General features: G+C 38.3%; 1 protein-coding gene across 10 annotated transcripts in view; it reads left to right on the forward strand.

The window, feature by feature from the left end:
• Positions 1-14,238, forward strand: part of ADGRG6 (adhesion G protein-coupled receptor G6) — a 152,534-nt gene that overhangs the window by 122,186 nt on the left and 16,110 nt on the right. For all 10 annotated transcript variants that reach the window (XM_042253536.2, XM_060419756.1, XM_004011385.6 and 7 more), the window contains 3 exons: positions 924-1,192; positions 2,349-2,445; positions 4,700-4,983. In XM_042253536.2, the coding sequence (XP_042109470.1) occupies positions 924-1,192; positions 2,349-2,445; positions 4,700-4,983 (650 nt within the window). The remainder of the gene's footprint in view (positions 1-923; positions 1,193-2,348; positions 2,446-4,699; positions 4,984-14,238) is intronic.

Consider the following 14,238-nt stretch of genomic DNA (forward strand, 5'->3'; position numbering starts at 1 on the left):
AATCCAGAGCGGACTGTTGCAAAACATGAATTGTCTCAGCTTTTAAAAAACATGTATACACCCTGTGAATCATGTAGGATTCAGTTTTAATGTTCAGATTTCTCATGAGATGTATCATGCAACATGAGTTTCCCAGCTTTAGAATCTTAATTTATAGTTACTATATTTCTATTGATAACATGTATTTAAGCCTGTTAAGATAATTAGTATTTAAGTAAATAACAATTGTATGAGTTGCTTTTTACGGTAAAAGATAAAAACATTTTTGTGAAAATACAAGATGAAAAAAAGATGAAAGCAAAATAAATCTTATAAAATTGGTTTTGAAACAGGAAGTCTTTTTAAAAAAGGACCCTGACCTCATTAGAAATCAATAAATTTCAACAAGTTTTAGGGAAATTGGTTTTTAACAAAAATATTTTTTCTAATGAATCTAGAATTTTTCCTGGATTAAAAAAAAATCAATCTGTTGTAACCAATTAGAAAATTTGGAAACAGTTTTAAAATTAGATTAGTAGTTTTAAAAAAAAATCTTTATAATTTGCCTGGTACTCCTATATCTTTGGCCCTCCTTCCGGTGGAGTGAGTGAGTGAGTGAAGTCACTCAGTCGTGTCTGACTTTTTGCCACCCCATGGACTGTAGCCTGCCAGGCTCCTCCATCCATGGGATTCTCCAGGCAAGAATACTGGAGTGAGTTGCCATTTCCTTCTCCAGGAAATCTTCCCAACCCAGGGACTGAACCTGGGTCTCCCACATTGTAGGCAGATGTTTTACCATCTGAGCCACCAGTGAAGTCAAAGATGGTAGTATCTAGGTTATTGCAGAGCTGTATAAGATGTGAATTAACTGCCTGTGCTTAAAAGATTTATTTACAATATCATTCTCATTTATCTTTCTATTGCTCCTCCTTTTTTTCCTAAAGAAAATTACGAAGGGATTATCCCTCCAAAATCCTGATGAACCTCAGCACAGCCCTGCTGTTTCTGAATCTCGTCTTCCTCCTGGACGGGTGGATCACCTCATTTCATGTGGATGGACTTTGCACGGCCATCGCAGCCTTGCTGCACTTCTTCCTTCTAGCTACCTTTACCTGGATGGGACTAGAAGCAATTCACATGTACATTGCTCTGGTGAAAGTATTTAACACTTACATTCGCCGGTATATCCTGAAATTCTGCATCGTTGGCTGGGGTAAGCCTCCTGCATTTTTTTTTTTTTTCCCCTGTCCTGGAAATCACTAGGTTCTCATAGGAAAATCCTATTTTGAAAGAATAGGACTGCTAAAAGAAACTTCAAGATTGTGAGTGATATGCCTTTGATATACATAACCGAAGGCAGGGGTGTTTTTAAAACTGTTCCACAGTCCTCACAAAAGTCACGATTAAAGGGGAAAGAAAAAAAAGCCTTAGCTCTTGAGTCACCACCAACTTATTTCCTGTGTCCAGAGCCAGCCCACCCAAGTCTGAAGAAGCAGCTGGCAGACAGTGGTGGATTTCCATTATATTTCAAAATAGAAAGGCCAGCTCAGACTCTTAACTATTCTTGCCCCTAGACACATGCCCATGTCTTGGAAACCTGAGCGAAAAGGTTATTTTTGTGAGTGCAACCAGAATACTGACAGAATTCTTGCTTTGAACTTCTTACCATGATTCCTCAGCCCCACACAGATGGCTATGTTAGCCTGTTTACAGTCTTCCAATCAGGCTCCTTCTTTTATCTGGGTTCTGTATTGGGGCAGGCATTTTCAAGCTTTATCACAAATCTCTTTTTCAGATGGCAGGGGGAAAATGAGACATTTGCAAGGTGTTCAGTACCTCCTTAGGAGGCAGTGAAGGCACCTTTCAGGGAATTCAGGTGGGGTAGCATTTTCCTACTGATATATACATGCAAATCTATATAGATTCTCATGAGAAAAAAGAGATGACTGTAAAGACTTTCTGCCCCCATTGTTTCCCCTCAACTTATTCTGAAGACGTTTCTTTCTATAGAAAGGGGTAGAATGAAGCTGCACTTTCTTTCCAACCTGAACTCGGTCAGTCTAACAGGTGTCATTCATGAAACTACATTTTCTGGTGCTGTGTTCAGTATAGGGCAGGTCCTTATACTCTAGTGGGTACCAGCAAGCAAACAGAATACTTAAGATTTAGATTGTTTCTAATTAGAGTTGGATGTTTCATACCACAAAGGGGATTTTATTGTTGTTTTCAACCAAGCTGCCAGTTCTAAGAAATTTGATTTTATAATATGGAGTGTTTACTTTCTTTTTTTCCCCTTGCCATTTTCAGTCTTATAAAGCAATTTCAGATGTTTCAGAAAAGTTGTTTCTGTCATGGTTTTGTTATAACAGGTGTGCCTGTCTTAGTTGTATCCATTGTTCTAGCAAGCAGAAAGCAAAATGAAGTCTATGGAAAAGACAGTTATGGAAAAGAACAAGGTGATGAATTGTAAGTAACAAAAGTTTGTTGGGAATTAATTTGTGATGAGTATTATATGCTTCATTTCCTGAAGTTTAGTGTGAGTTTTCATGCCAATAGTGAGCTTCTTATTTTGGAAGGTTAAGTTGTATTTATGTGTCTTTGCCAAGGCCTCTGCTATATCATACATGAATTCAGTTGAAAGCCCTGAACTGTGTGAGCTGCTTTTATGAATGTTGTGCTCTTCTCATCCGGAGTTCAGAAGAAGCCTAAGATTCTCTCTTCTGGACTTAGAAGATCCTGTCTCTTTGAGGAGATTTCCTAATACTTCCACCTCGTTAAACCACATGCATCTTCCAGAGAGTTAAGTAGCAGCATCAGACAGTGAGGGATTCAGTAACAGTATGATTATTGTGTGAAAGTGGAGAGAATGGATCTTGAATAATTTGAAAAATTCCCTTCAGACTGTGAGATTATTGAGGCTAAGATTTTTAAACTGTTCAGTTTTGGCAGTTAGTTTTCTTATATTTTATGTAGCACATAATAAGTACTGAGTATTATTTGTGGGTTGACTGAATTACTGAATGAATGAAGAGCTTACTCCTGACTGTGACGCCACATTTCTGTGCTCATTTCATGGATGGATATCACTTTTATATCCAGTCAGTATCCAGTCTTGTTCCTTTCCTCCTGGTCTTCCCTTTTATGTTTCCAAAGTAACATTCAAAAGCCCCCAAGAGAGCTAGTGGGAAGTAAAGGATCCAGGCCAGGAATTTCAGATTCTAGGGGGACTTCCATATAGAAAGTAAGATTAGCTCCAGGGACAAGCCATATCACTTGGGGACCTTTAAAATAAGCTATATTAAAGGTACAAGTCAGTGAACAAGTTCTAAATAAGGGAATATAAAAAGTATGTGAGTCAACTTTTACAGGCCTTTAAAGTATGATTCAGTAAGCTATTGTGCCATGGACAGCTCTCATTAATTGAGAATTTACTATATGCCAGGAATCTGGTTAGGTTATAGGACTCAAAGATGTTCAAGACAGCTTTTGCCTTTGCAGTGGTCAAGTTATACCATGGTAGACACAACCTACCAAAATGATGACCATATGCTTTAGAATTTGAAGATTAATTGTCTTAAATAGTTCATCTAAATATTTTTGGTACCTAAGAACTTGCATAGTATTAATTAGGTACTGGGGCATCTGCAAATTGCAGTATTTTAATTTTACTTTTAGTACCCTTTAAAAGTACTTCCATCTATTTTCAGATGTATGTCATTCTGAATAGCAAGTGTATCTTTCCTCATCTCACAAGGATGTTATGATGTAAGCTTTTTATTTGTGCATTAGAAGCTTCAGCATAAGAATAACAGAGTTATACAATAAGGTTGTGCCTCAATTAGACCAATTATATTATTAGGAAGTATTTTGTTCCTAATAATGGAATCCACAATTATGTATGTCTTAAATAAGTAAGTATTACTCTTTTCACATAATAAGAAACTTGGAAGAAGGCAACAACCAGCATTAATTTTGGGCTGAAAATGTTAGGACCAGCAATCCTATAGCTCTCTTGGTCTTCCTTTCCTGGACAGAAGATGATGACTACAGCCACAGAGCTCGCATTCATGTTCAAAGCAGAAATAAGAAATAAGGGCTTTGCCAGTCAGACTGTCAGGAATACCTCTCTTAAAATCCCTTAGTGGACTCTGCTACCTTATCATTTTGTAGAACAAAGTCCACATATGCTCAGTCACTCAGTGGTGTCTGGCTGTTTGTGATCTCATAGACTGTAGCCCCTCAGGCTCCTCTGTCCATGGGTTTCTCCAGGCAAAACTGCTGGAGTGGGTTGCCATTTCTTTCTCCAGAAAGTCCACATGGCCACCATTTAAATAACAAAGGAAATTGAGAAACTGTCCCATCCTCTGGAGTGGAGGCCCATAAGAGAAAGGGGATAGATGTGGTTTAGAGTGAGCCAAACGATAATGTCTTCACACCAAGTCAGAGTTTAAGAGGCTACCTTGTTTTCTTAATTGTTGACTTAAATAACTAAGTGTTAAGATAATGACTATCCAAAAGAAAGCAAAAACAAAAACAAAAAACTTATGTAAACATCAAGGAAGAAACTGAGCCCCCTCCCCAAATGAAATGACTTCCTAAAGGGATTTGAGGGGCATTTGAGGAAGGCCCACCTGTAAAGTAGGCAGAATCCCAAAGTAAGCCTCTTAGGTAAACAGGGCGTGATGATTAATCTCTCTCTTTCTGTCTCTTCTCCTTTAAGCTGTTGGATACAGGATCCTGTCGTATTTTACGTGACCTGTGCTGGGTATTTCGGACTCATGTTTTTCCTGAACGTCGCCATGTTCATTGTGGTGATGGTGCAGATCTGTGGGAGGAACGGCAAGAGAAGCAGCCGCACGCTGCGTGAGGAGGTTCTCCGGAACCTGCGTAGCGTGGTCAGCCTGACGTTTCTCCTGGGCATGACGTGGGGGTTTGCTTTCTTTGCCTGGGGACCTTTGAATGTCCCCTTCATGTACCTCTTCTCCATCTTCAACTCGTTACAAGGTAAGATAACTGGTGCATGCCTACTAAGTCGCTTCAGTCGTGTCCAACTCTGAAACCCTATGGACTGTAGCCCACCAGGCTCCTCTGTCCATGAGATTCTCCAGGGAAGAATACTGAAGTGGGTTGCCATGCCCTCATCTGGGGATCTTCCCCATCCAGGCATGGAACCCACATCTCTTATGTCTCCTGCATTGGCAGGTGGGTTCTTTACCTCTAATGCCACCTGGGAAGCCCAAGATAAATGGTACCCGCACCGTTTTCTCTTTCATATTTGAACGTATGTGCAGACAACTTCAGTTTTGAACAGACGCCATGCTGCGTTTCTAAGTCACTATTCTGAGTGCTGAGCACAGTTCCAGGCACAGAGTGGGTGCTCATGAAAATGGCCTTGAATGAAGTGAAGAGGTAGAATGTTAGTTTATTTGTTTTCAGTGTTGTATTTACCAAGCACCTAAAACTATGCCTGGAAGATAGTAGGTGCTCGGTATATATATCTTGTTCATGAGTCAATATGAGAGGGGTCCAATGGGAAGTGAAAGGGAGGCACAGACGCTCTGTGGCTTCTTCATTGTTTTGCTGAGTGTTGATGCTCTTCATGGAACCATGTGAGTGTAGCATTCTTGGCCAGAAAAATCTTTGGACTCTGTCAGGGTCAGAAAAATTCACTTTGATTCCTTGGCTCTAAATGTAAATACCAACAATCTAGTTCAGAAATGCTTTTTTTTTTTCCCTAAGATATGGCAGTCAACTCAACAATCTAATAAATGGCCTGTTCTGTTTAGAAATACAAGGTTTCTTTCAAGGAGTTCCCTGTAATGCTTCTAAGTCCATAACACAAAACCTAGTGTACTCTAGAGTGAATTTAACTTTTTAAACCATTTTTATTAAAGTATAGTTGATTTACAATGTTGTGCCAATCTCTGCTATACAGCAAATTGACTCAGTTATACACATATATACAATCTTTTTAAAAATATATTCTTTTCCATTATAGTTTATCCCAAGAGATTGGGTATAGTTCCCTGTGCTATGTAGTATGACCTTGTTGCTTATCCATTCTGAATGTAATAGTTTGAATCTAATAACTCCAAACTTCCAGTCCACCCCTCTCCCTCTCTCTCCGCTTTCCCCACTGGCAACTAGAAGTCTGATCTCTGCGTCCGTGAGTCTGCTTGTTTTATAGACCATTTCATTTGTGCCATATTTTAGATTCACATGTAAGTGACATCGTGTGTTATTTGTCTTTCTCTTTCTGACTTCACTTGGTGTGATAATCTCTATTGCATCCATATTGCAGCAAATAGCATTATTTCATTCTTTTGTATGGCTGAGCAGTATTCCAGTGTATGTATGTACCATATCTTCTGTCCATAGACATTTAGGTTGTTCACATGTTTTAGCTACTGTGAATAGTACTGCTATGAACATAGGGGTGCATGCATCTTTTTTAAGTTATAGTTTTGTCTAAGTATATGCCCAGGAGTGGGGTTGCTAGATCATATGATAATTCTGTTTTTTAGTTTTCTGAGGAACATCCATACTGTTTTCCATAATGTCTGTAGAAACTTACATTCCCACCAACACTATTAGGAAGGTTCCCTTTTAGGATGAATTTAGTTTTGAACCTTAAGTGAATATGAAGTGTTTTCTTCAAGATTCAGTAACATTCTGTAAGACATTGATATACCCTGTATTGTTGTTAAAACTCCCTAATGTTGGAAGCACAATGAAGTCCACAGACCAGTAGGAATGAGATGACCAAGTTTGGCATCTTTTAGAGCAGGGCATTACTACTGGCTTACCTAAAGCTACTGGTCATGCACTTGAAGGTTTGTGGGGAAGGAATCGCTGGCTAAAGCTGAATGAATCTGAGCTGGGAAGGAAAGTGTGGAAATCAGGTCTGTGCTTCTCACAGGTGAGATGCCTGAGCAAATGCTCCCAGCAGCTGTGTTCTAAGAAACATCTGTGTTTATCTACAGAAGAGTTTTTACAGCTTTGTATCCTATGTATCTGTTTTGCTTATCTTCCTCAATTTCCAACTAGTTCATGAGCTCTTGTTGTTTTAAAAACCTGTCACTTAAAAGCTGCTCAGTAACTACTTGATAAATCAATCACTGCATTGGTAGATGAAGAAGGGAGGAGCTTGGGGGATGGCCTAAATTCAATCCGAGACTCCTCCGGCATAAATATGAATTAATTAGTTGAGCAAATTTTATTCAGATTCATTCTCCTTTGACAGAGGAACTTGGTGGGCTCATTATCGTTAGTAAATAAAATAATAAGCCTCAAGTGCACCTCCAGAAGTTGGAAACTGAATAGGTAGCATATGAATACATCTGCACTGGGATCCAACTTTGTAAAGTGAGTGTTCCTCTTGTTTAATCTCTTCTATAATATACAACATAAAAGTGCCTAGACAAATATTGACAGAAATATCCATTAACATTAGAAAATTCCATGGTTTTATATTTCAGGATTGTACATGAAAGGGACATTAATCTGCCAGCCCAACCTTGTTTTTGCTTTTAGAATTTCCTGGCAGTTTTCAGTAATCTGCAATAGTTACAGTTGTCTGTTCAGCTCTGTTTCCATTAATAAGACTCAGGATGTTTTATTTTTCCCAGCATAGGTCTCCTCTCAGGAGGGAAAAATGTTGTAAACCATCATCGAGTCAGTGTTCTTCATAAATCACTGACTTTTAGGGCTGATTTTAAATGATATAAATTCAGAACAGATTTCTGCACATTCAGTGATATTAAAAACACCTTCTAAAAAGAAAATTTAAATTAAAAGGCAATGATACAGAGCACATGAATCTAACAATTGCTTACTGGCCAGACTTGTACAACAGCTTCTTCAGACACTATGGAAAGTCATTTAATGGTTTTTATTTGCGTCATTTTTGGAACCTTCTGTGAGAGGCTTGGTGGTTATTAAAAGTATATGATTTATTAAAAGAAGCATGTGGAATTTAGACAGTTTAAAGAAAAAAATTCCATGAATACATAATGAACTCAGGGTGAACTTAGGCAAACTATGTTGTGTCGATGTCTTTCTGATATTCTTTATTCAAACCCCCCCAAAATAAAACTTGCCCCCGGGTCTCATGGAGCTTATATTATAGTAAGAGAGACTGAATACTGAGTGGGTAGCCTTTCTCTTCTCCAGGGGATCTTCCCAACTCAGGATTTGAACCCAGATCTCTTGCATTGCAGGTGGATTCTTTACCAGCTGAGCCACAAGGAAAGCCCTAGGAGAGACTGATGTTAATCAAATACGTCACCCTGTACAATATACATGGTGGTGTTGAAAGCATGTGACAGAAGATATGATGCCTAAACTGAGAGCTGAAGGATCAGTAGGAATTAACTAGATGAGAGGTGGGGGTAGGAGTTGGGTGAAAACTATTTCAGATAGAGGGCATTTCTTGTGCAAAACAATTGCTGTAATTGGTGATTATAGCATATACTCAAGGCATTAAAAGAAAGATCATATAACCAACCAAGAAAGAGCAGGAGAGTGACAGAGCAGTGGGGATGATACAGAAGGAAGGTAAAGGCTCTGTATTTTGATCTGTGTAAGAGCATTTAGAAGTTCTTGAAAGGTTTGAGGCCTGTGGACTGATATGATCAGATACACATTTTGTAAAGGTGAAGCTGGACATAATGTGGAGAATGGATTACAGCAGCCATGTAGTGTCTGTAGATGAGAAGCCGTGGCAATGATCCAAGTAAGGTAAGACGGTTCAGTGTTTTAGACTGTGATGGGAATGGAGGAGCCTGAGATACGTGAGCAGAGTCAAGAGAATTTGCAGGTGTGCTAGTAACAAAACACTTACCATTGGTTTGGTCATTAAATTCTTTCTTCTCTGCACTGATTAGGATAAGAAAGCTTCATGTTAATACAGTATTGTAATGATTTGAAGCCTGGAACTGCAAGAATTAGCAATGGTCAAAGATTAATAATGTAATATTCTGAAACCTAAAATTATGCCAAAGTGATGTCATTCAGTCGTGTCCAACTCTTTGCGACTCCACGGGCTGTCGCCTACCAGGCTCCTTAAGTGACAGTCCATGGAGTTTTCCAGGCAAGAGTACTGGAGTGGGTTGCCATTTCCTTCTCCAGGGGATCTTCCCGACCCAGGGATCAAACCTGGGTCTCCTGCAGGTTTGCAGGCAGATGCTTTACCATCTGAGCCACAGGGAAGCCCCAAAAAGTAAATTTTAATTTTCTCAGATTTAGCTTATAGTTGAGCATCTTAAAACCGGCAAGATCACAAGTCACTCTTGAGTGTTACAGAGGTGAGGTCTGTCAGGGAGGACAGATGTGTTTGAGCAGTGATACCAGGTCACGTGTATCAGAGGAATAGCTTTTGCTAGCAGATTTCTTTTCACTTTTGTGTGTCTTTAAAAATTTGGTTCAAAGATGTTAAAAATCCATTTATCTCTCAGGATTCTTAGAAATACATGTGTATATGTGTGTATGTACAAAGACATATACATGTATAATTATGTCAATATTCATATTTGTGTAGCTTATGTATTAAAGCTTTATATGTGTATTTTTATTTTAGATGTTTTATTTTTATTTTCAGTACTATCTTTATTTTTTCTGAATTTTTAAGATACATTTGTAATTGCACAGTTTAGTTGCAAAAAATCATGTTAACTGGATATCATAAAATTATTATAATCTGTGCAGCTCTACCTAAAATTTTACCTACTTGAATAAGCAAATGAAGTCACCTGAATCCAGGCTGAAACCAGGTTTACTATTAACTGCTTTCCCACCGTATATTGCTTTGTTCTGTTTCTCTTACCTACTTCATTTAAGTTATATACTAAATATTTCATTGCATTTTTTATTCTAAGATGACTAGATAAATATACCTTCTCTTAATATGGCACAATTATGTTTCTAACTCTTTTTTCTATCTTTGCTGCTTTCCTAGGGTGAGAGTAGCAAAGCATTTTATTCGACATTTTAATTTATTCTAAAGAATACAACTTGAGAAAATCACATAGTATACAAATTGCTATTCAAAAGAGAACAGATGTTTGACTAAAATACATCATAATTCACATGCCTGAGAACATTAGCCTATATGTCAAGAAGTATAATGCAATTCATCCTAAAGAAGTAAAAGGCAATTCTCTGGTTTCTGAGAGGATCTTGGCCAGAGTCCTCTTGGGCATCTATAATATATCCTTTGGTGATATTGATGTACTTGCAAGATTCAGTTATTGCTTTGAGATGCAGCCTGTGCACATTGCTGCTTATTATACAAATGATAGTGTCTCAGACTGTATATTTTTTCATTACTGTACAAAAGTATTTGACACTAAGTGAAAAAGCTGGCTTAAAACTCAACAGTGAAAAAACAGATCCAGTTCCATCCAGTCCCATCACTTCATGGCAAATAGAAGGGGAAAGAGTGGAAACAGTGACAGATTTTCTTTTCTTGGGCTCCAAAATCACTGTAGATGGTGACTACAGGCATGAAATAAAAAGATGCTTGCTCCTTGGAAGGAAGGCTATGACAAACCTAAATAGCGTATTAAAAAGCAAAGACATCGTTTTGCTGACAAAGGTCTACATAGTCAAAGCTATGGTTTTTCTAGTAGTCATGAGTGCATGTGAGTGTTGGACCGTAAAGAAGGCTGAGCACCAAAGAACTGATGCTTTCTAATTGTGTGTGGAAGACTCTTAAGAGTCCCTTGGCTGCACAGGCATCAAACCAATCAATCCTAAAGGAAATCAGTCCTGAATATTCATTGGAAGGGCTGATGCTGAAGATGAAGCTCCAGTCTTTGGCCACCTGATGCAAAGAGTTGACTCACTGGAAAAGACCCTGATGCTGGGAAAAATCGAAGGCAAAAGGAGAAGAGGGTAGCAGAGTATGAGATGGTCAGATAGCATCACCAACTCAATGGACATGAATTTGAGCAAACTCCGGGAGACAGGGCTGCCTGGCGTGCTGTAGTCCATGGGGTCACAAACAGTCAAACATGACTTAGTGACTGAACAACAGCAACATTAGATTAGGTTTCTCCAGTACACAGGGAAGTTTAACTCTCCTGACACGTTTAACAGGATTTAAAACGTAGCCCCATACTGAGAGCTTAATCATCAGTTTTCCTTTTCCATGCATATGAAACAATATTGATTAATAGTCTCAGGCATAATCAGTCCATCTTCTGTATGTATACCGTGCAGCATATGGTTCTGCAAATAGAGGCTACCATGGCAAACGCAGAAGGGTATCATCAATCTACTCAGAGATCACGTTTGCCATTAATTAGTGGGTAAGATTAAAATACCCAGAGCAACAGAAAGAATATTTGCATAGTGTGCTGTGGTTTACAGAGCACTTTCACATAACATCTGTGATCTGTTGTGTAATTCTTGCAGCAAATATGAAAAGTAGGTACCCAAGAAAGAGGATATTCTCCCCATTTTATAGACGAAGAAACAGGCTTACAAGAGTTCATGACTTTCCCAAGATCAGTTTGACTCCTACAGTGTAATATTTACAACATAGCATATGTGAGCATAGAAAAGCACATCAGGTGAGAAAGCATGAGTAAAAAAATAAAACAAATTACTGCCTTTTCAATGTTTTATTTCAAAAGTTCTAGGAAGTGAATATGTCTGTTTAAAGAAATGTAGTAAATGTATATCTAATGAAGTGGAAATTTGCTCTTACCCTTTTCTAGCAAAAATCATCTATAGAAACCTATTTATCATTTTAAAATAAAAATATATTTTAATCCTGTTGGCAAACTCAGAAAATTAAGTAAAATTATGGAGTAGGAACCTCCTGATAGTTAAGCTGGGCCATAATTACATGGACAACACACACGGCGGGTTGGCGCCAAAGTAAAGAGATGTACCACCTTTAAACCCATTCACATCTGAAGTGGCATCACGTTGGCCAAGACATTACATACTGCAGGGAAATAAATTACTCATCTTTTGGCAGAGCATATTGTGTGTAGAGAAGTAATTTTTTTAAAGGGCACCTTGTTGAATGAAAGGAGGATTCAAGAGGTTCCCAAAGGGAGTCATAAACTCTAGAGATTCCCCAGTCCTGCAGCCAGCTGGCTGCATCTGTGTGACAAGAGAACACATGAGCCGTTGTTGCACTCAGGCTTGGTGGGAAGCTGAGAAGTTATCTGGATCATTTTTGTCAAAGATCAGTTATCTAGGATGTGTGTCTTTTTTGACCCAGGCATGTGGTTTGATTAATTCTTGATTGATTCCGTCCCATATGCCTGAAGTCACCTATATCCATAATCTTCTTTTCACTGTGTTTCTGGATCTTTTCTGTCCAGGTATGAAAAATCAACTTAGGTCATTTATCAGAATATATTAATGACGAGCCTGCTGGAATTGCTAATGGACCTTAGTCGGTAAAGAAATGTTTAGGAAATGAGCACTCAAGGTGTTTGTTTGTTTTCCTTCACCAGACATTGAAAGTGAGTTGTTAGGCCAGTAAAAGAATGCAAAATGTGCTTCCCTAAATTTTACTGTATGGCACTGAGATCTGAGAAGATCCCTTTAGCTACTTATTTCATATTTGCCCATAGGAAGTCCCCTATTTTTGCTAAAATCAACCAAAGAGGATGAATTCTATGTGGACGCCCAATTTCTAGCCAAAATATTGAGGCTAAGGATATCTTTTTCCCCCCAAATAAGTAGTTAAATAGCACTTATAGAGACCAAGATTAAACACAAGCCTATATAATCTATATATAATGGTTATGAAGTCAATGCTTTAGAAAGGGGATTTTTTTTTTTAAGACTTTCTACTTGAATGTGTTCTGAGGCAGGTGAAAGAACTAGATATCAAAACCCAAGCCTGCTACTTGATGAGGTCTCTCCGAATGTTTCTCACTCCATGTTCAGATATTGAGAGCACCCCCTGGGATGTCCCTTTACTGTGTTTTTTGAGCCAACTTTGGCCCATGATGTGGTTCTTCAGGAGGTCTTGATGAGGTGGAATTCATTGCATTTTCCTTCCTACCAGGACCCACATACTTATAACACCCTTTCTCGAAAAAGCTATTTTTTTCTTTCTCTTTTTATTTTTTAAATTATGAAGGTATGGTAACACATTTACAAGAGACTTGGAGTGGCTCAACTGGTAAAGAATCTGCCTGCAATGTGGGAGACCTGGGTTCGATCCCTGGGTTGGGAAGATCCCCTGGAGAAGAGAAAGGCTACCCACTCCAGTATTCTGGCCTGGAGAATGCCATGGACTGTATAGTCCATGGGGTGGCAAAGAGTTGGATACAACTGAGCGAGTTTCACTTTCACTTTCTGGAAAATGCAGAACAAAGTTACATATAGTTCCACTATATACTACAATTGTTTTTTAAAGTAGATAAATTTTTAGTTGGAGTTTCAGTGTCAAACTCTCAAAAATTTATAGAATGAATATGCATAAAAGCAGAAGGATATAGTAGACCTGGAAAGCACTGTAGGCCAATTCAGCATAGTTAAGATAATTTATAGAATTTTCACACAACAGCAGGATGCAAATTCTATTTAACTTCCCATAGACTATAAACCAGCAAACACTGGAACATATCCAGGGACATAAAACAAGGTGCAGAAATTTCATACAGAGTCTGTTCTCTTATCACTGTGGGATTATGTTAGAAATCAATATCAAAACATATTTGAAAATAGCCCACATAGTTTCAAGTGCAATGTGACATTAACCAAGAGATCTTTGACTTAGCCATTGAAAGCCTCAGTAAAGTTAAAAGACAAAACAACAACAACAACAACAAAAAACACAGAGGGTGATTGCAGAAAAGAAAGCATTTAAATGAGAAATTACATCATCTATTCATGTATTGGTCAAAATTATTTTTAAAAGTGAGCAGATACCTCTGGTTAGTGAAAAATGGAGGTGTAAGGAAGACAAGGATGAACGGGTATAGAACTGGTTAAGAATCTGTTCATTTAAAGAAAGTTTTACTCTTTATCTTGCTCTAACATAATATCTGGGGTTTTATGGGTATGATAAAGAATCAAGGCAGTTATCAAGCTGAAGAAACTATTGCAAAGGAACTGGCTTGGATTCATCAGAGTGGTGGTTTTCCAGGCTCAAATTCACCGTAAAAGGGTTGTCATAAAACTAGCACGGCCTGTCAAGATGAAGCAGAGACTTTGTAACTCTGAATTCTATCTTTTCAGTCGTGTTAGTGTCCAGCGTTTATGGGCAGTGTTTCCTACTCCCTGATC

The sequence above is a fragment of the Ovis aries genome, chromosome 8, assembly GCF_016772045.2.
Source record: "Ovis aries strain OAR_USU_Benz2616 breed Rambouillet chromosome 8, ARS-UI_Ramb_v3.0, whole genome shotgun sequence".
Lineage (NCBI taxonomy): Eukaryota > Metazoa > Chordata > Mammalia > Artiodactyla > Bovidae > Ovis > Ovis aries.